This window comes from Saccoglossus kowalevskii, chromosome 16, assembly GCF_978046115.1.
Source record: "Saccoglossus kowalevskii chromosome 16, keSacKowa6.1, whole genome shotgun sequence".
In the NCBI taxonomy this organism is placed as follows: Eukaryota; Metazoa; Hemichordata; class Enteropneusta; family Harrimaniidae; genus Saccoglossus; species Saccoglossus kowalevskii.
Window position 1 is genome coordinate 11,452,630 of NC_140656.1, and position 22,089 is coordinate 11,474,718.

At 33.6% G+C, this 22,089-nt stretch overlaps 1 protein-coding gene and 1 long non-coding RNA gene across 2 annotated transcripts in view; both read left to right on the top strand.

The window, feature by feature from the left end:
• LOC102804948 (putative ATP-dependent RNA helicase DHX37) overlaps window positions 1–20,490 on the top strand; it is a 34,591-nt gene extending 14,101 nt beyond the window's left edge. Inside the window, exons 14-30 of the mRNA XM_085491027.1 lie at window positions 9,325–9,557; window positions 10,013–10,109; window positions 10,891–10,956; window positions 11,160–11,238; window positions 11,511–11,656; window positions 11,761–11,805; window positions 12,507–12,569; window positions 13,042–13,198; window positions 15,568–15,635; window positions 15,764–15,816; window positions 16,249–16,297; window positions 17,180–17,294; window positions 18,008–18,145; window positions 18,645–18,739; window positions 19,319–19,392; window positions 19,820–19,917; window positions 20,310–20,490. Of these exons, the coding sequence (XP_085347153.1) occupies window positions 9,325–9,557; window positions 10,013–10,109; window positions 10,891–10,956; window positions 11,160–11,238; window positions 11,511–11,656; window positions 11,761–11,805; window positions 12,507–12,569; window positions 13,042–13,198; window positions 15,568–15,635; window positions 15,764–15,816; window positions 16,249–16,297; window positions 17,180–17,294; window positions 18,008–18,145; window positions 18,645–18,739; window positions 19,319–19,392; window positions 19,820–19,917; window positions 20,310–20,401 (1,668 nt within the window). The 3' untranslated portion in view covers window positions 20,402–20,490. The remainder of the gene's footprint in view (window positions 1–9,324; window positions 9,558–10,012; window positions 10,110–10,890; window positions 10,957–11,159; window positions 11,239–11,510; window positions 11,657–11,760; window positions 11,806–12,506; window positions 12,570–13,041; window positions 13,199–15,567; window positions 15,636–15,763; window positions 15,817–16,248; window positions 16,298–17,179; window positions 17,295–18,007; window positions 18,146–18,644; window positions 18,740–19,318; window positions 19,393–19,819; window positions 19,918–20,309) is intronic.
• On the top strand, window positions 647–4,072 carry LOC146733662 (uncharacterized). The gene is made up of 2 exons (XR_014926676.1): window positions 647–764; window positions 3,827–4,072. It is a non-coding gene; the product is annotated as an uncharacterized LOC146733662 (long non-coding RNA).
• Window positions 20,491–22,089: the final 1,599 nt, after the last annotated feature.

Sequence of the window (22,089 nt, forward strand, 5' to 3'; positions counted from 1 at the left end):
TTGAATTTGTTACTTTATTAAAATGATATGTACCAAATTCTGCAGACAAACTGTGGCACTTAATTGACATATATAACATACTGCAGAATACATAACAGCGTCCGGATTACTTTCGGAAATTCCGTCGCGTTTCGGAAAGTTTTAATTTTCAAAACTTTTGAATATTTATTTGTGCTTTTAGGTTAGTGAGAAGGTTATAATAATTCTTCATTTCACTTTAACACTGTTTTTACACCCCTCAGACCCCTTTAAAAAGTCACTTCTGGCCATTATAATGGCCACTATTTTCTTAATGGCCAGAGTATTGACCAGAATTTTTTAAGTGGCCAAAATATTTACCAGTGTTTTTAAAATGGCGGTTTTAATGACCCATGTTTTTTATACTGGTCAGAATAATTACAATTGCTTTTTGAATGATGGAGTTGATGTACATTTTTTTTTGATGGGCAGTATAATGGTCATTTTATTTTTCATTACATACATAAAATGACCAGTATTTTTGTTCATGTCTCTAAATATAATGGCCCAGAAAACAGCCTGCTACCTCGTGTGAGCTCAATATATGTGTGGGAATTTATTTTTCCCAAGTTTTACTGGCGCTTGCAAGTACACTTAAATGAAATTTCGCGAATATTGCCTCGATCCCCAGTGAAATGTCATAGTAACGCTGATGCCAGTGACTGCTGGTGGACTGCATAACCTGCGGAGTATTTAGATGGTGTTGAATCATAGGACGATTGCAGTACTGCAACTGGCACATCAAGGTATGAATTTGTAATTATTTTACCATTTTACAATGACTTCAATACAATATTAGATACTTTTGTTGTTGTTTATGTAGCAAGATAGTCTTTTGGGGCTTTCGTTTTTGTTCAGTCATGGCTCACTGTGTAAGTACTGTTTCATTATCATTCATAATTGTCAAACAACAAGCTCAAGTAGGTGTTAATGAGCATTAGCTCCTATGTTTGTTAATACGAGAAAAGTATAAACAAAGGTTATTTCCAACTCCTGAAATCTGCAAAAAAACATCAACGTAAATTTGTTTCCATTCATGGCAATGTTTTCAAATTATTTTAATAAAATAATTTAACTGACTGCAAAATGTTTGTTTTTTTAAATTTTTGAAGACTATGTATATTGTTTTTTTTTTCTCTTCAGACAATACCAGGAATAGTGTACTGTACACTGGGAAATATAATTTAGTAATCATGTATTAACTATACATGTATATATTATGCCCATAACATCAAATACCATACAGAATCCTTTTTTCCTGTAAACTAGTATGGATGATATATGCCTACAGTGTGCAACAGTTCATTTTTCTTTGCGCACAAAAGAAAAAAGTAAAACTCATACTCAAAATAACTTTTAATTTAGCATGGATTTAAACTAAATTTCAATTGAATCTAATATTCTTTGCTCATCTTTGAGCCCAATTTGATTTGAATGAGTTGTAGAGATCAATATAAAAGGGAAGTGAACCTGAATGTATGCACCTAAAGTAGGAATAAACAGAAGACACTTATTCGTAGCATTCACGTAGAGCTCTTTAGCAAAGGCTAAGAGGTCCAATACGTTACCCTGTGCTAAAAAAATGTGCATGAATACAGGCTAAGAAATACTAGGTACAGAGTAAATCTGGTCAGTCCAAAGCCTTAGCACAGGCAAAACAAAACATGCATGAATGCTTAGCTCGGCTAAAAAAACCATTGTATTTAATGTTCATTTAGGAGATTTACTACTATATTCATAACTTTTTATTTTGGTGTGCCATTTCCCGCATGACAATCAACGCTAACATATATAGAGAGATTGACTCAAGAAAAAATGTACCGATGATGAGACTCTGTGCTACTTCCTGTTATTCTGCAATTTGCACTTTCTGAATTTGCTTTGGTATTGTTTTATAACTGTAGAACCATGGATGTACTAAGAATGGTAGAACTAACCATGGAACTAAAAAAAGGGTTTATAGTTCCATGAACTAACCTTCCTAGTTACTCTTACTGATCGAGCACTCATAGTTAAAATTTCTGAAGATTTTGCCTATTCGTAATAAGTTTGGGCGTTCCTTACCCCGTGCTAACCATTGTTTCCTTCTGTGCATGAACTCAAACATATGAGATTAGCTTAAATCTTAGCCCGTACTTTGTGTAGCATGAACACTACTATTGAAGATACAGGGGGCAAATGGGCGAGACTTAAACAAAATATAATGAAGGTGTAATATGCAGTCAGTAAATGTCCTGGGAGTTTCTGGGTCAGCCAAATTGATCATGGGTACTCTGGCTCAACTTGGACAAAAAAATATTTAGTCTATACATGTATAACATTACTTAAATAAATCTTTTTTTAGCTCCATAGACCTTAGAGAACAGGGACATACTACTGTGGCTACCCCTTTCATGTAACCTTAGTTATAATCCTCTACCCAAATTAACACCTTAGAGAAACTGATAATAAAGCTATGTCAACACCACTGTTACATCTTTTTCTATTTCATAAGCCAAACATGGCTGCCAGGGTGTAGCTACACAAAATGAGACAATTTTGTGGTTGGAACATAATCAGAAAAGTTAAATTTGATCAAAACTTGAATAGCCAAGTCCATTCTATTGATGCGAGTGAAACTAAAAATTAACAATTTTTATTCCACTATGAAATCAGGAAAGGGAAACAAAAATGGTAAGTTTTCTCTGCAAGGAAACAAAACTGCCTAAAAGTAAACAATGACCTATGAAAATTTGTGTCATTATAACAAGTGGATTTTTCATCATATTTAGAACAGATATAGCATAGTGCACTTGTTATACACTGACTAATGGGAATACTAGTAAAAACTGTTTGAGATGTATAAATCTTCTAGGTACATGTATATGTATTAATGAGATTATACAGGAGGTTATAACCCACATTGCACATTGTCTCAGACAGAAGTTGCATGACCCTGTTTTCTAAGGTCATGCTTAAATCATAACCATCTGAATACCATTATTTCACTTTTCAAACTAAACTATTTTTATATTTTTAATAGCATTTTTTTGATTTTGAAAAAAAAATATAGAAACAATATTACACTTAACATAATTACTCTATTTAGCAGCACATGCGCTTAGGTAAATTACAGGGATCTTCAACGGTCGAAATAAGTAATATTTTCATGATTTAGTATCCACAAATGTAATTTTAGAGCAAATATGGTATTGTATTGGATCATAATTATAATACAATTATTTATTTTGTGAAAGTACCTGGGGATCGATGAAGTTGTACATGCATGGTGGCATTCCCATTGTGGAGGGACTCTATAATTTTGTATTTACACAACTTCCTACTTTGAAAGACAAAATCATGCAGCTGCATTGTTACATAACTTTCTTTTGTCTCTTGTAGGAAGTTAAATCCCCCTATTGTTCTCAGAAATTAGGTTCCCAAGTACAGCAATGTACTGTCCACAGAGGGACTGTGTACTGTTCTAGTCTCTCAAGAGATGAACTGTGTGTATATATGGCACAACCCCTTAATATATTCGGTTAGGAAACAATTTGATGTTATTCTGTTTTATTTGATATTTATATTTTTTGCAATCAGAATGTACCGGGTATCATCTTTTTGGAAGTATATCTGAGTTGCATAGGGGAAAAATTGACATATCACAAGATGTCATTTTATCCACATTGTTATTTGTGAGGACAGAAATATGCCAGAATACACAGACACCACAGACACCACAAATTTTTGTTTCCAAAATTGATTACAAAGTGTCTTAATTAAAAACTGGTCATTGTAAGCTAATAGCAATCTGAATTATTTTTTGCAGATAGTGACAATTTAAAAAAAGGAAATACTATATAAATGGAACGTAAGAAGTTGATGAACCAGAATTTATGGACGTGACGTTAAGGGGAAAAAAAAGTTTAACCAGTATTGATGGATGCAATGGTTTAGCATTTGCATGTTATCAGTTTTACATTTGCACACAGATTTTGAAAGTTCCAAGTGTGTAGAGTTTTACTGTACATTCCTTTTTTTATGTTTTCCCTCAAATAAAAGTGACATCTTTCAACTGATATTTCATGATTTTCAGCTATCTTATATAGTTCTTCTTGCTGACCCTTTTGTACACACCCACCCACACTCACTCCACAATCTTTCATCTTCTTAATAATAATTAACAGGAAAATATTATTGAAAAAATCCTGTAGAGATCAAAAACATGAACAAATTTGACACGCCTACATCTTTGAGAAAAAATATTTTACACTAGAAAAAGAATAGCACAAAAACAAAGAGGAGAAAAAACATTTTGCACAGCCTCCTCCTTAAGCTAATCGTTTCTCAAGAAAACTTGATGAATATCTGGAGGAGTATGACATTGCAAACCTAAAATATTATTATCCACTAAAACAGTCTGTATGGCTGTGCACTACATCATGATTTTTCAAAAACAAAACAAAACATGGCATACTTTTAATATTGCTTACATATTCTTGTTTTGTCTAATGTTTTCATTAATTATCCAATTTCTGTACTTTATGTGTTTGTACACTGAGCTGAATAATTAAGATGATGTTTTGAAGCACAGCGATAGAGGGACTGTGTTTGAAGCAATGTTTTAACCCCCCCTCCCCCCATATGACTTTTTTTACTTTGCAAAGCTGTACCTCCCAGATCTTTAGTTGTTTATGCATAGATGGTCTTTGGTTATAAATTATTTACTTTCCAGTCATTTTTGAAGTGTAAACCTTTGTCATACTTTCTGCTGTGTTGACTTCCTGTCACTATGCTTTTGTTTCCCTTTGGTTAGCTAAACATATGAACGCTTGTTGAAAATCACACTTGGAAGTAAGAGTTTCTAATGGAATAGCAAGCAATCTAATCTATTCCTGAAATTGTTAAATTATATATAGTGTTATTTGGAAATGTCAAAATAAACTTCTAGGAATCTGTTATTCAGTTCAAAAAATAAACTGGTTGCATGCAGAATCTCAGAGAAACAATTGCATGTATATGCAAGAATGGACGGATGTTGCAGCAGCAGAAGTTTGGGCCTGGACATTCCAGTCGCATTTTTAAAATGATTTTAAATAATGTACGTATTCTTAAACTGTTACATGAGAGGGGCCAGAGCATGAAATAATATTTTAGTTTTGGAAACTATGCAAAGATGTGTGTTCAGTAATTCAATACCTTTGATGAGCCATTATTAAATTAGCATACTAAGGGTTAGATTTGAATAGATTCCTAGTAAGATTGGTGCATTCTTAATTCAAAAAAACTTAAAAAGTTTTAATACTACTAAATTATACATATGTTTGATATAATTTATTGTAAAACATTAATGTTGTTGTGAAAATAGTTTCATACAAAACGGTGAAAATTTGCCAAAATCCTTATATGTGTTGCCAGTGATATGCTAGTTTCCATTGTTATTTAAATGTACTCATCAGGGAGGTAATCCATTACAAAACATCACTAATCCACAGTAGTCTGGTTTCAGGCTACACCAAGTCTTAGTCATAAGAGGGACTTTGACCAAGTGCTGGCTAAGATATAAGTGAATCCCAAATGTTTGCATATCAGCTATACCCAATTGTGTTCACTCACAGAAGGGTCCAACAGTTATAGCACAGGCCACAGTGTTGAGGGTCTGTGCACTGGCTAAGAACACCCAAACTTGTTTCCCAAGGGAGGCAGCAATTATGAACAAACAATTAAACAGCAATGGTACAGTGCCATAACTACACTGTTAACCGAAATAAACCAACCACAAATTATCGAAACAACCACCATATATTTCTCTCCCTTAATATTTTTTTTTTCATTCCTTTTCCATGTTTTATTGATTTATAATGCTTATTTTTTTTATTAATATCATCACCAGTTTTTTCAGTTGTTTTTTTTTTTAAACCATTGTGGTGCTTCCGATACTAGTTTGCTGATAGTTGTTAGAAGGGAATTTTTGTGATGTTGATTGGTACACTCAAAAGCAATATCACATGTGCAATTTACGTTACACCCCAAAACGGCATGCGTGCGCATGCGAAACACCATGTCTTCGACTTCTGGGGAAGTCGTCTACTAGTATCCCACCAGTCATTACTTACTCCGTACACGCTTCCACACTGATTGGGTCGCTGTAGTAGAGCATACAACAACGCCAATTTGGTTCGCTGTCTACGACATGCACTAACAAGCAGCCTGTCGGCTGAGATAGCTCCGCTGTTAGCAATGCACATGGCAATTAAAGAACAGAAGATATCATTAGAAAATGAACAAATCTGAGAGAGGTCCACATGTAGTACATATATGTATAATATATCAAAGCAATTGGACTTGCGGTTTTCAACAAGAAGTCGAAAATATCACTTTTTACCAAAAATTACAAAAATATTCATCAAAATTAGAGAATTAAAGATATCATCATGAAATGAACAAATCTGAGAGAGGTCCACATGTAGTACCTATATATGTAATATCAAAGCAATTGGACTTGCGGTTTTCAACAAGAGGTCGAAAATATCACTTTTTACCAAAAATTACAAAAATATTCACCAAAATTAGAGAATTGAAGATATCATTACAAAATGAACAAATCTGAGAGAGGTCGACATGTAGTACCTATATATGTAATATCAAAGCAATTGGACTTGCGGTTTTCAACAAGAGGTCGAAAATATCACTTTTTACCAAAAATTACAAAAATATTCACCAAAATTAGAGAATTGAAGATATCATTACAAAATGAACAAATTTGAGAGAGGTCGACATGTAGTACCTATATATGTAATATCAAAGCAATTGGACTTGCGGTTTTCAACAAGAAGTCGAAAATATCACTTTTTACTAAAAATGACAAAAATATTCACCAAAATTAGAGAATTGAAGATATCATCATGAAATGAACAAATCTGAGAGAGGTCTACCCAAGGTACATATACACCAAGTATCAAAGCATTCAGGCTTGTAGTTTTCAAGAAGAAGTCGAAAAAGTAAAACATTGACACAGACGACGGACGACGACGACGACGGACAATCACTCATATGATAAGCTCCGCTCGACAAAGTCGACAGCGGAGCTAATAAAACTCTGCATTCTGTAACGCCGTTATATACTGTTCCTGTGCATCCAAATAAGTCGGTCTGTCTACGCTTGTGTTCCAGTGCACTTCGCTTCATAAATTAGAATGAAACATGTCAGCAGCAGAAATTTTGCGTTCGTAAACAGCGCCCCTTAGCCCCCGTGCTAAGGACTGGCCCTCCCAATGCATGGATGCAATTGGGTCTAGTCAAAATGCAAACATCAGCTAAAATCTTAGCCAGTACTTCATGTAGCATGAACACTATTATTGTCCAGCATTATAATACCGTGAACAAAAAAACATGCCATTCACTGCTAAGTCAGCTAGCTACACACATGGAGCTCTATGCTAGACCCCCTCCCCCATATAACTTACTGAACCACCCAACCCAGTTTTGTACACATGCAGTAGTCGTGGAATATTTTCACAGATAATTTTCATATCACATTAAACCATTCATAATAGAGAAAATAGCAAAATATAAAAATAAAGCAGAGCATCATGGGTATTTTTTAGTTGACTGTGTCTTAGCCACTTTAAAATCACCTTCCATCAACTCTTCAACATAAACTTCTACAGTTTATAACACATGTTATGAAAAGTTATTGGTTAAGTATTTCAATTTAAAATGTTATAGTTTGGGTGTATTTGAAGACTAAACTTTAGTTTTTTGTCATTATTAAAATGGGAATTTTGTTTATGTTTGAGCTTAACCCCACTCATAAAGACAGGCTCTTTTTTCGGATTAATAACTCGCTGTTTATGTGACTTTTTGGAGTAACCAGCTGTTTATGTGACTTTTTTTGGTGGAAAGTCAGTTGCTGAGTATTTTTGAGGTTGCACACTTTTCAAAGGTTCAGTAGTGAATGTCTTGTTTGTTTGTTCAAGGTATTAAAATGCTGGACATTGCCTTTATAAGAACAGGATTTAGTACAGAGTCTCATTGTCAGTCCATTTTTATCTCAAGAATAATGTCACAGAATGTGCTTGTATTGATTGTCAAGTTTAGTATAGTTATGAATAAGAATAGTTATGAATATAATAGTTAAATTTTCAAATGGACATCAAGTACAATGGTATTTTGGGTGATTAGCCTGGACTCAATGTTTGCACACACTTCGTTAGTGCCCGTGATAAGGGTCTAGGCAGAATTTTGAAAACGGGTCATCTTCTATGTTCAATAACCTATTGCATTATACTATATATTATTAAGTCAACAGTATCAAGTGCATGATTTGTTGTGATTTTAAAAACAAATTAACCCAAAACGTCATATTTTTTCAAGATATATAATTCCATATTTCAAATTTTTCAAAATCTTGTATTTTACGTTTACCTACAATTGTACTGGCTTAAAATTGAAGCAAACTGAAGCGAGTGAGGAAAAAGAGGAGAGCTGTCAATCCCCATGTGCCATTACCGGGTATATCTGTGACATGAAAAAAAAAATGACCATTTTATTCATGTAATGAAAAATAAAATGATCATTATAATACCCATTAAAAAAATAGATTGTCACCCACTCCATCATTAAATAAAAAATTACTATTATTCTGACCAGTGTAAAAATAGTGGTCATTATAACTACCAGTTTGAAAATACTGGCCAATATTTTGACCATTAAAAAATTTCTGGTTGGTATTCTGGCCATTAAAAAAAAAGTGGCCATTACAATGGCCAGAAGTGACTTTTCAAAGGGGTCTGAGGGGTGAAAAAAACAGAGTTAAAGTGAAATGAAAAATTATTATAACCTCCTCACTAGCCTAAAAGTATGAATAAATATTCAAAAGTTGTGAAAATTAAATCTTTCCGAAACGCGATGGAATTTCCGAAAGTTATCCGGACGCTGTTACATGTACTTTATTTTAGCTGGAATTAATTTTCGCTGAAAACTCTTTTATGGGTGTTTTGTATGGAATTTTTTTCACTGATTATTAGTTATATCCTCTGCTTGTTCATAAACAATGTGAGGAAATTTTACAGAATTTAATGGGTTTTAATACAATATCTCAAATTAATAATTTCTAGGGTTAAAAATTAAGCGAAGATACATGTGTTGAACGTCTTCTTAACTGCAACTGTTAGACCACTACCCTTGGGGCATTCAGGTCCAATCAGTGTTTCTTTTAATTAATAGTATTACTTATTTGGTTCGTAAATTAATAGTAGTTCCAGTTTTCATGTTTTTACATTTAAACAATTACCAACATACCATATCATATCATCTGCACAATAGGTATTTCAACCGCCACCCGAAGGAACACGTCTGTGTGTCGTGTCCACCAATGTTTCCGAGACTTCACTGACAATACCCGGCATTAAGTACGTGGTGGATACCGGCAAGGTCAAGAGAAGGTACTACGATAAAGTGACAGGTGTGTCCGCTTTTAGGATCACCTGGACGTCGAAGGCATCGGCCAATCAAAGAGCGGGACGTGCTGGTCGTACTGAAGCTGGTCACTGCTACAGGTTAGTGTTAGATTGCTTGGCTAACCAATCACTGGAACTGAACATATTGACGGACCTTCAGTGTTGTATATTTCTCTCAAACAAGAAACTTAATTTCATAGTGATATCGGGTATCGCCTGCTGATGCTGTGTTCATGATGACTTTCAGCAAGCATAGTATTAAACTTGTTTTCTCTGAATCTAAAACAAACATGTGTGATACTCTTTTGGGAAAAATATAATATAAATATTAAACACTGTGTGTACACCACCAATTATAAAAAGTTTTCCGGTACAAATAATCCCAATAGTTGGTCTGTTCATACAAACTTTCAAAAAAAAAAACATCATCGTGTTTTGTGATTGTTTATTATAATCTCAGGTGTCATCCTGAAGATGTGTATTATATTACTGACTCTACGTTTCTAGCTATCAGTGCAGTAGATGTGACAATTCTTTGTTTCATTTCATAACAGACTCTATTCCTCAGCTGTATTTGCCAATGATTTTGATAAATTCTCACCGCCAGAGATCACTAGACGACCTGTAGATGACCTGATATTACAGATGAAGGTAATGTTTTTTTATTGGTATTACCACATGTTTTCACAATATATGAAAAAAAGTGTTCAGTTTAAATGTCAAAATCAACAACATACTCTAACTACATCTGCTGATTTCTTCTGTGATTAGATTAGAGACCTGCTCAATGCTGGCCAATTCACTACGTTCAATTACCCATCATAGACTCCAGTCAGTCAAAATGACTATTTTGAACTGTGGGCATTAATCAGCGATTCTGCCGGTGATGGAGAGATAGAATCTAGGTCAGGGGAAGCCCCATGACCCCAAAATTCTCTTTTCTTTAGTTCTTATATCTTAGGGATGCATGGAAAAATTTCATTCAAACGTTTCTTTCATTGATACACAGAACATTATACATCTTATGAATGGGATTGAAAAAGATCAACTGAAAACGCTTGCGATTTGTGAACATGAGAAAAGAATTTAATTCCGTGTGCCTCAAAAATACATTTAGTTCTAACCAATAGCATCAAAGAACGCAGCAGTGGGCGCTTGGGTGTTTGAATATGTGAATAGGAAATGAGCAAGATTATCACCTTGTTTGCTTGGACGTGGTCAGAGATGAACACAAATCATGCTTTCTGAGACTCGCAATGTATTAGGATTTCTGAAAATTTTGTGATTATCTGTCAACTCCCATAAATTCCACAATTCGTGTGAGATCATCCTCACATATCACAGTCGTAATTTTATAAATACATAAATTTACATCACCTCAAATATGGGCTGGACTTTGTTTTTTATTATTTGTTTTATTTTGTTTTTTTAGGATATGAATATTGATAAAGTTGTAAACTTCCCATTTCCAACTCCTCCTGAAATTGAAACTATGAAGGTAGGCAACATTTAGTTCATAATACTCGGTGGTTGTAAAAATTGTTTTTGTTTTTGCACAAAAATGTATCCCATAAGCCCTGTGATTCGTTCAAATTTGTCTTTCTATTATGGCACATAACTTGATATATATTGTTGCACAATTTGGTTGCAAATGTTGTTGTTGTGATTATTTTCTTATTCATATTTTTGGATTCACAACAGGCTGCTGAAAAGTTACTTGTATCCCTGGGTGCATTAGAACCACCACTGAAGACAGGAAGATTTAGAGATTTAAAGAAAGGTGAATTTTATTATATGCCCCCGGTATATATATATATGTATATATAATAGCATGCTGTTCTTGTTTACAATTTATGTTAAGAATTGGGGAGCTTGTTTAATGGAACCGAATTGTAGTTACAATGGTAACAATATTGTGCAAAGTTTATGATCCAGGTGATTGCTGAGAAAAAATATCATTATTATATTACTTGCCAACCATTTTATTTTATTTACTTTAACACAAGTGGAATTATTGATGAATAATAGATAGATCTATTTTTTCTTGTTTAGCTGAATGTTCCAGCCATATTACACCCCTTGGTAAAGCCATGGCATGTTTTCCTGTGGCGCCACGATATGCTAAAATGTTAGCACTGGGTGCACAAGAAGACTGCTTACAGTATGTCATCGCCATGGTTGCAGCACTCACTGTACATGTAAGTGGCATAATTTTTAGACAGTGTATTTCAGATGACTAATTGGCAAAATCTCATACATAATCAATATATTGTGCATATAATTGTTCTGTTTTGTCTTGTAGGATGTATTTGATGAAAATATCAACTCATCAGACTCATCAAGTGAGGTATGTACCGGGGTACATGGAAATGTAATTATAATATGAGTTGATTACGAGGATACTGCAAAGTATGCACAAAGACAGTAATGTGACTGCATACTGTCTGAGTGCACACTTTGCAGTATCCTCGTAATAACCTTATCATTATACGTCTTTTCTTCCCAGGAATACATCATGGGAATGCCAAAATTCAAAACGTTTAGAACAGATTTAGCGAACTTCTTTCTATCCGGTCCAGTCAAACCCTGGTGCAGCCATGTTTGTTTTTTATTATTAGAGAACAGTTATGCGCGCAATCGTTCCATATTTGAATTAGTCTTTCCAAATATGGTAGGATGAAAATACCCAGTGCAATACCGCAAAAATGTGGCTCGCTGTAACTTATGGTGTTATGGTGACAGATGTATAATAGTAGCTTTTATTAGTGTATGCCACTTGGCAGGATTTTCATACATTATGAGATGGTGTAAAGCAAATAGACCTCATTTATAAAAGGCCACCGACATCTTGTTGAAAGCCAAACAGCATCAAAAAATTAAAGTAAAGTTAAAAACAGAATATAAATGAACATCAGGACATGCAGCAAACAATACCTAGCGAAATATGGCCAAGAATAAGCTTCTCATAAATAATAGCCGCATTACTAAATCGTTGTTGTGGTATCAAGACCACTTTTAATTTGTATATTTTTGTGCATGTTTTTGTAGAAAGAAGTGAATCGGAAGGTGAAAGCCAGAGTATCACATTATAAACGACTATGGGCTGGACAGGTAAACAATGAATTGCATGTATCGATTTGATAGGACCTACATATAGTGATATAGAGTTGAGTGCAGTAAATGTGCAGTCTTACCCTCTCATTTTGTTAGCATCATCTACTTCTAACTTAAATTGGCAAGATAGGGGGTTAAAGTTGCCTTTCCACTTTGTATGATCTGTTGATAACTTCTCACTGACTCCTGTAAGCAGTACATGAGAAATTTCACGAGTTTTCTTTTGGTGATTATACACCATAACTGTAAGTGCAGGCTAGTTTCAGTGCTCCAATATTTCAGGGTTTGTTGTCATACCAACTGATAATATAATTTTACATCATGATCACAAGGGTCAGTAAGAGGTGTGGGGATCCATTTGTAAGATTTTCAAAGACGTAGAAATCATCTGCCACCTTTTATATTTCTCTAAAAGGGACATAACTTGATGAGATATGCTATAATTCATTCAGCTATTCCATTCACACAGGGTGAATCTCTCTTACTCGGTGATCTGATGGTGTTGTTAAGTGCAGTTGGTGCCAGTGAATTTGGTGGATTAACACCAGCATTCTGCGGTTCACATTGTCTGCGGTACAAAGCCATGATAGAAATAAGACGTCTTAGAAGACAACTGACAAACGCTGGTAATGCCTAGATATAATATTTAAACAAGTAAAGAAATTTACTGTTTTATTTATTAATTTTTGTCACTTTAAAAACAAATAGTCATAGTTTAATACTGTAGTAATACTGTAAAACATGTTGAAAAATTGACAGGCAATTTTAGTGAATTGTGATAAAATGATGTAATAGCGAATTGTTGATTTAGCGAATCTCTCTTGTCATTGTTGATTTCCTGTTTTCACAATAATTGTCTGTCGTGTGCCAAAACAAATGCGCAGTTATCACCTCCATAAAAACAAAGAAAAACTGTCAAGTGTAATTAGGAAGCGCCCCAGATTTTTATATTCCGGATTACTGTATACTAATCCCCAAGTCTTGGTCATTTTGAATTTATAATAAAGTCATTAGCGACATCTTGAATTAACGAATCAGTTCTCTCGCTAAATTCGCTAAAAAGACATGCTTGCGAAAAAGACATGTTTTACAGTATTTTTGAACACATCAGAATGTACCTGGTAGTGAAGAAAGTTCTTGTTTGTGAGGTGTACCAATATAAGATTATAAAATAATATGATAATTATAATTTAGTAATATGGGCTCATGCAGTGAGATATACTGATTTTACCAAACGTCATGTTCCACAATGTGATTTGAATAACATTTGATTTACATAATTTTGATGCAAAAATTTCTTTTATCTTTATATCAGAATATATTTTTCCAATTTATGATTCAAAGATGTGATGCATTTTATTTAGTTGAAATACCTGAGTGCAATACAGTGGTTAGGGTTCATCTCACTCTAGGGTCGTACCCAATCTGATTAAAATCTGATGTAGTGTATGAGCTTTAATTATTTTGGCTATAAATTTATTTTAATTTTTTATTACTTTTGTTATTAATGCCTTTTTATTTTATTATTTTACTTTGATTTTGATTTTGTGATTTTTTTTTAATTCCACCCTACATACATCTGATCCGACGCCTATGTAAGTCCCGTTCAAATCTCGCATAAGTAACAGCCAATCACAGCCCCTTTTATACAGGCTGTCGGTTGCTTACTTTTCAGTGTAGCGATACTCTACGGGCATTCTTTCTGTACATTATATTTTGCCCACTTGAATAAACCATTAATAGAAAATTGCTAGTATATTTTTATTTACAAAAGAAATTCCACAGCATTTTACAAATTTTGTCATTACATTGAATATTTTTTTCAATTTCAATTTCTGATACATCTTCGCCAGCCAAGGTTCATTTATTTAGTCATCGCTTCAATTTTACATCAAACATTGAGCATAATTATCTAGAATGGAAGCACAAAAATAAGTAAATCGTAAGGATTAGAACACTGTAAACAGCTATAGTAAACAATGCAAACTTATTATAAATTGTATAACGGTCACCGGCCCACGGCATCGACGCAGAAAATTGGAGCAAAAAAATATTTCCTGATCAATTGCGATGTGTTCCAAATAAAAAATATTTTATTCCAGTCCAAATCAGCTCAATTACTTTAATAAAGAGTTAAGTATTGTATAATGTACAAAATGTTGATACATTTTGATGAATATTTACAGCTACGGCTTCAATACCGTAGAAGATTTTGGCCCGATCGTCAACAAAACATCAACAAGACACCAGTGTTTGGTCGAACCGGTGGAAACAAAATTGTCACTCCCAGAATAACTATGGAAAATAATGATCTAATGTCGAACCATTCGAGCCACAATATAAACATAACAAATGTATTTCGTTACATTTGACAATGATAAACTTACCGCTCACGCCATTTTATTTGAGTGTGTTTGCCACCTGACTTTGCCCGGTGACGTCATCATGTGCGCTATAGAAGGAGGTCTGTGATCCGTTGACTAAAATCGACGATAGTGGGTCTTGTTGAAATCTCGTTACATAGGCATCGGGTCAGATGTATGTAGGGCGGAATTGAAAACAATTACAAAATCAAAATCAAAGTAAAATAATAAAATAAAAAGGCATTAATAACAAAAGTAATAAAAAATAAAATTAAAACAAGTTTATAGCCAAAATAATTAAAGCCTGTACACTACATTAGATTTTAATCAGATTGGGGTCGTACCATCAGAGGTTTTGGGTTTGATAATAGTTCATTTACCCATATAAAATAGAGTACACCACAGCTTTAATTTTAGGAGACTATCTTCATGTACCTACTTATCAGTATAGAAACTATCCATAGTCTTTATAAGCCATATAAGATTTGCAAAGGATATCCTGTTTCTATATCTGTCATATCAGCTACTGAATAAAAAAACAACAAAAATTATCTGAGCAATAATACGAAATTTAATCATAAAGATGATATTGACTTTCTTCATGTAACTTTATGTTTGTTCTTCATTTTCAGTAAATGCTGTCAATCCAGACTGTGGAATATTTGTGGACCCCAAAATGCAACCACCGTCATTAATTCAGGTATTTTTATTTCTAACACCATTCTACTTTATATTTGATTCCCAAAAAAAATAAGTTAAAACAAATTGTTATTCAATTTAAAAAAAATTATTGTATCAGAAAATTGCCATATATTTTTTGTTTAACAGATGAAAATTTTACGGGAAATTGGATTGGCTGGTATGGGTGACCACGTAGCAAGGCTAGTATCCTATTCATTCACATACCAGTAGTTTAGCTACAATTTAAATTTTTCATTTTAATTTATTTTATATTGTAGAGAGCAAGCAAGATTCAAGTTTTTTTTTATTTCGGTAATACCGAACCATAATGAACACACATAAAAAAATATTAAGATGTTCTATCTGTGCATATACAAATTGTTTCGTATCTAACAATTGAATTAATTTTCTAGCTATATTGCTTACCATTATCATCAATATATGTATATGCCATGGTACATGACAAATCACTACGTGTATACTAAGTTGGTAATTTTGGTAATCAGAAATATACCAACAATTTTTGTAAAACTTAGACCATTCAACTCTAATATGTAATTTTATGTCTATTGTGTACCCATGGTGATAATAAACTAATGAATTGTTATTGTCTGTTATGCTTCACTTTGCAGGAGGCTGCCCTCTGATCAACAAACACTGGAAACTAAAGGAGCGTACAAGGTGATTATTAGTCCCTGTTCGGACGAAGTCCAAAAACAGGGACTTATAATTCGATCTCCGTCCGTCATATCTCAGAATCCCTTGGACCGATTCCGTTCATTCTTTGCATATGCCTAGTACCTTATGTGGGACATATGCACATGCAGTGGTTTAGCCATTCGATTCAAAATGGCCGACTGGCAGCCATCTTGTTTTTTGAAAATGTTGTATTTTGGACATGCTTTTTCAGTTGTCATTGAAACTTGGTACATAGATTATACATGTTAGGAACATGTCCACGACGTTTTATTTCACAATTGGATCAAAGGTGGTCAACTGGCAGGCATCTTGTTTGGTTTTTTATGTGGTATCTTGGATGTGCTCTGTCAGTTTTCATTCAAATTTAGCACATACATGTACTTTATACACGTTAGGATGCATGTCCATGACAATTTGTTTCAAAATCTGGTCAAGGATGGCCGATTGACAGCCATCTGACTTTTTGGCCTTACTACTATGTTTCCACAATTTATGTACCATTTTCATTCGTATTTGGCACATACATCATACATATCTGTGTGTTTCATAATTAGATCAAAGATGGCCGAATAACGGCTGTTTTTATTTTTGGCCATATTATTACTACACGGAACATGTGTTTTGATGTAAATAAACAATCTGTTGTATACGCCACTTAGAACTCAAGATTCAAGGACACGCTTGCGACAACCCCTCTGCTTTAATATGACGAGCACAAAAAGAACTTTCAAAAATTTAACGGGGACTTGTTTTTATAGTGATTTTATTCCCTGATGTCAGTTTTTCACTGTTGTTGCAATTGTTGCTAATACTCTGCATCTTTATCCTATTTATATTTATTAAATTATGAATATTTTCTCATAGGCTGAAGGTCTAGAAGATTTGATTTATATCCATCCAGAGTCTGTTCTGTTCAGACAGTTGCCAGAGTATGTCATCTATCAAGAAGTGATAGAAACAGGCAAACTATATATGAGAGGTATGTCATAATAAATGTATATTACTATGAGGTTATTATGAGGATACCTCAAAGTATGCACAAAGACAGTACAGCGGGAGTATCGACTGACGCGCAGTGGACGTTGATGCGATGGCATACTGTGTGAGTGTATACTTTGAGGTATCCTCATAATAACCTTATTATTATACATCTTTTCCTTCCAAGGATACATCATAGGAATGCCGAAATCCAAAATGTTTTGAACAGAATCAGCAAACTTCTTTGTGCGGAGTCCGGTCAAACCCTGGTGGCATTCATGTTTATTTTTATTATTAGAGGACGCTTGTGCGCGTAATCATTCCATATTTGGAATTCGCATTTCCTAATATGGTAGGATGAAAATACCACGTAAAATACCACAAAATTACGGCACACTGTAACTTCACGGTGACAGATTTATAATAATGTAATAGTATATATTTTATAGAGTATATTTTAATTATAATAGTACATAATCAGAACCTATCATTGTGCAGCATGTTGTTTGGCTCTTGAGGTAGATGGTTTATGTATCACATTCTTTTGTGTAAATGTTTCTTATAAGACTACATGGAACTGGTGTGTCCTATTTCAACAATAGCCAGAATTGTAACAAAAGATTGTAATTAGCAAGGTCATTTGGTATTCACAGGGTGCACCTTGTCATGTCAGTTTCAAATATCCAATTTTTCATTTATTGTTATTTCCTATAGGTATAACAGCAATTGAGCCTGATTGGTTGCCAAGGTTACTGCCTCACATGTGTGTTTTATCCAGACCATTGGAGGAGCCTCCTGTGGTGTATCATGCCAAGACTGGTACTGTACATTGTTATATGACTAGCACATTCGGTAAGCTTTCCAATCAATTTCAGGACTCTAGCATGCACATATAACAGTCTTGAATATATAGAGTAAGTGCATTTTGTCACAGAAACCATATTGAAAGTTTGTCATCGTCATCATCCAATTGCATTATGACATTTTAGTGAGCAACCCCAGAGTCAACCAGTTACAGTTAGGCTCAAGCACATACACAGTAACTAATATTTACCAAATATTAGTAATATTACAAAATACAAACATACAAATAAATCCTAACTGATGACATCAGCCTTCTTTGAATTTGTGGCATCTAGGAGTTTTATTTCGAAATTCATCTACTAAAAATTAATACTAGTATGGTAGTTTCATTTCCCAACCGACAAATTGGTGTAATAAATTGAAAAATTGAACTAATGTAGTTTAAAATTGTGGTATGGCAATCTTAACATAATACAGAAATATGTTTTTTATCCACATGTCATGAGTGCTATTACTAATCATTGATTTCCATCTATATTACTGTCAGGTCGTGGTGGGTGGACTATTCCTGCTGTGGAATTAGAATATCCAAATAATATTGAGAAATACAAATGGTTTGCTAAGTTTCTACTTGAAGGAAAGGTAAGATTGCTATAGTTTTAAGCATAAGCTTTCAATGAAATTCTGCTTAAATGTAACGGTTGCTTGCTGTGGCTGCTTTTGGATCTCACTGGAGCTCATGCAACTTAAATTTGTTTGATAAATAAATAATGTGTCAGGAAAGAACTTGTTTATTTAAACCCTACATGCTGTGTGCCGTAAAAGTCAGAATGTTTCTCTGAAAGGAGAATGCATATAATCTTCAAGTAGTTAGTGGACTTTCACTCCTATCTAGTAATGAATTATACATGTACTATGTATTTATAAGGTTAGGGTCCATCCAATTCCACACTAGTTCCAGGTACAATGTATGTACATTATTCAAAGATTTATTTTGTGGAAATAGGAATGTACCTGATTATCATTTTATTTTCAATGTTTATCATACCAGCTGCATACACTTATCATTTAAATCCCTTTTTATACCAATATTTAATGTAATATCAGAATTATTAAATGTTATAAAATGTGATGTTGTCAAAATGTCTCAACATTGATCACAATGGCTCATAACATAACATAACAGTATTTTATTTTTATGTCACTTTTTTTTACATGTAGGTCATCAAGTCTCTGGCTGTATTTGTACCACATCTGTTGTCCACTCCAAGTACAATGGTCAAATCTTGGGCAAAGTAAGTAGATATATCATTTATAGCAGAAGGGATGGATATAAAAACATACGATTGAGTTGCACACATCCTGAAATGAAACTCACTACCAATACACTTCATACATTACACTCTAGCCACTACAAATACACTACATTGTGTATTTTATTCCAATAGACTGTAACCACTACCGTATACTACAAACACTAAAATACACCGAAATTGCTACCAATATTCTAAGCCACTACCATAGTACTACAATCATTGTCAATATACTACAACTATTAAAATACAATACATCCACTGACAATATCCACTTATACACTAAAATTGCTACCAATATATTCAATATTTCCACTACAAATACATCACTACCACTGCTATCAATAATTATGTCTGATCTATGAAAACTTAATCACAATAAATAAATGGCTTGTGATGTCATTCTTAGGTTGCAGCCGAGGACAGAAGTGTTGTTAAAATCCTTAGTGATGGAAGATGTGAATTCAAAGGATGCCCTATTAAAAGCCTGGGACAAAAATAGTCAATGTAAGTTTGATTTGGGGGGCATGAAAAACATTTTTTCACATACACCTCTGATGAGGGTACCTGGACTGATCACATTCAAACTTTTCACACCTATACACTTTCATCTTGATTTGGTTCAAGATACCCGACTTAAAATGTCCCAAAATAAACCATTTCTACCATTGCGAGACTGGAATGAATCGATGATTGTAGTATACATAAACATCATAATTTGAAATAACAACAACCAGCATTTGTAATTCTTTATTTCAATAACATATCTTAGACTGCAAGCAACATCATTCAAATTTTGCACATATATCCATGCCATGGTTCACTTCAAGCTCACCATCTGGCTGCAGTTTTTAATATGTTTAACAGGAAGATTGAATAACCAAGTTTCTTATTTTCAGATTTACTTTCTTCTTTTTGTGAATGGCTGCCGAATGAAAAACATATTGAAGTTCAGAAAATATGGCCACCTGTCAAAAGAAAGGAAAACTGAATATATCTATTTGCAACAGTTTCTTTGAACTGTGTTTTATTTATAACAATAAATTGATTAAAATTCAATTTTATAGTTACGTCAATCAATTTCATTTGTTGTGTATTTGATGTATGGTAACTTGGCGGCCATGTTGGGTTTTATTTTATATTTTAACAAAAAATTAAAATACAAGTTTCGAATACAAATGTTTTCCAGACTTTCAAAAATGTAGCTAATTTGATGGTACTACATCTCAGAAAACAATATCTTGTTTTCATATTTCTGAAAAATGGCCACTAATTGGTCATTTGTAAACCAAATCGGGCACTCAAACCTTTGAAAAACTCAACACAAACATTTCTTTTGATAATAATGCTCACCTTTCGCTCGATCTATGGACTGGGTGGTATACAAGACTTCTAGAAACTAATTTGCCATTGATTATCTATCAATTGAAAGGTTTCGCCATATTGGAGGACTATTATCACTAACTATATTGCAGTATTCTCTGTATGTATACTTTTAGATGTTAACAAAGTATAAAAGCCTTCCAGTATGCCAATGGGTATTGGAGGCATGAAATAGAAATAAGGAATATTTAATATGTATTAGAAATGTAGGACAAGCTTTTATTGCGAGGTAATAGTGAAGTGCATTGAGATTCATAATGGGAAAGCAATCCCACTTACAGAATTACAGTACAATGCTAGAAATTTTAGAGCAAAATTATATTATATAAATTTGATTGTCGATTTGTGGTTTGAAGTATCCTATATATCCACCAAAGTTTATTTACAAATATATACAAATGTTTTTGTACCAAACTATGAAATCTGTTGAGCAATACTCAAGATATTTGTTATGCATATCTTTGAAGAGGGTGCTATTTTTATAAAGTTGGTGTCTGTCTCGGTAAAGACTTTGGTGAAACTTGATTGTAACACGTTCTGCATTGTACATAAACATGCGAATTTTAGGTGCTGCAATAAAATCAAGACATTAATATTTTATGGTGCAAAGATACAGCCTCTGATTGGTCAACATGTCAACATAATACACTGAACCAATGAAAATATGTCTTGCAAGCTAACCTTTTACAAAGAAGCATGCAATACACTAATGTGGTTTCAGAATAGTCAATATATTAAGCTTTAATATCTAGATATTCTTTTAATGACATTGCGCTTCATAGAGTGGGTATGTGTATTTAATCAATTTCCAGGTCTCTGTATTGTATTGTGTGGTATGTTTATCCAAATACACCATAATTTTCTGCGGTTCTATGATGGTCGTTGTAAAACAATAAAGATAATTCCTAAGTATCAATTTCATATAACATCAAATGTTTGCAGTACTCTAGATTTTAGTAAACAATGACCGTTGGCTGTGCACCAACATCGAACGAGTCTGCAGCATTACTCGGATAATTAAACGTATTGTCAAACATATATCAAGTCAACAACAACGAGGACAGACATTTTTCCTTGATAGCCCTTGCTTTTCCTTAACAGGATGAGCCTTTTTCTATCCAGTACCAGTCTGCTCTACTACAAAAGCTAATATAAATCTAAAATTGCATACCTTGCTATTAACGCTATGCATTTCTAATAGAACCATAGACCCTCAACAACAGGGTCTATGATACGGCATTGTCTAGTGATTGCAGCATAGACCCTTGTTGAGGGTCTATGATTGCAGCAATCAAA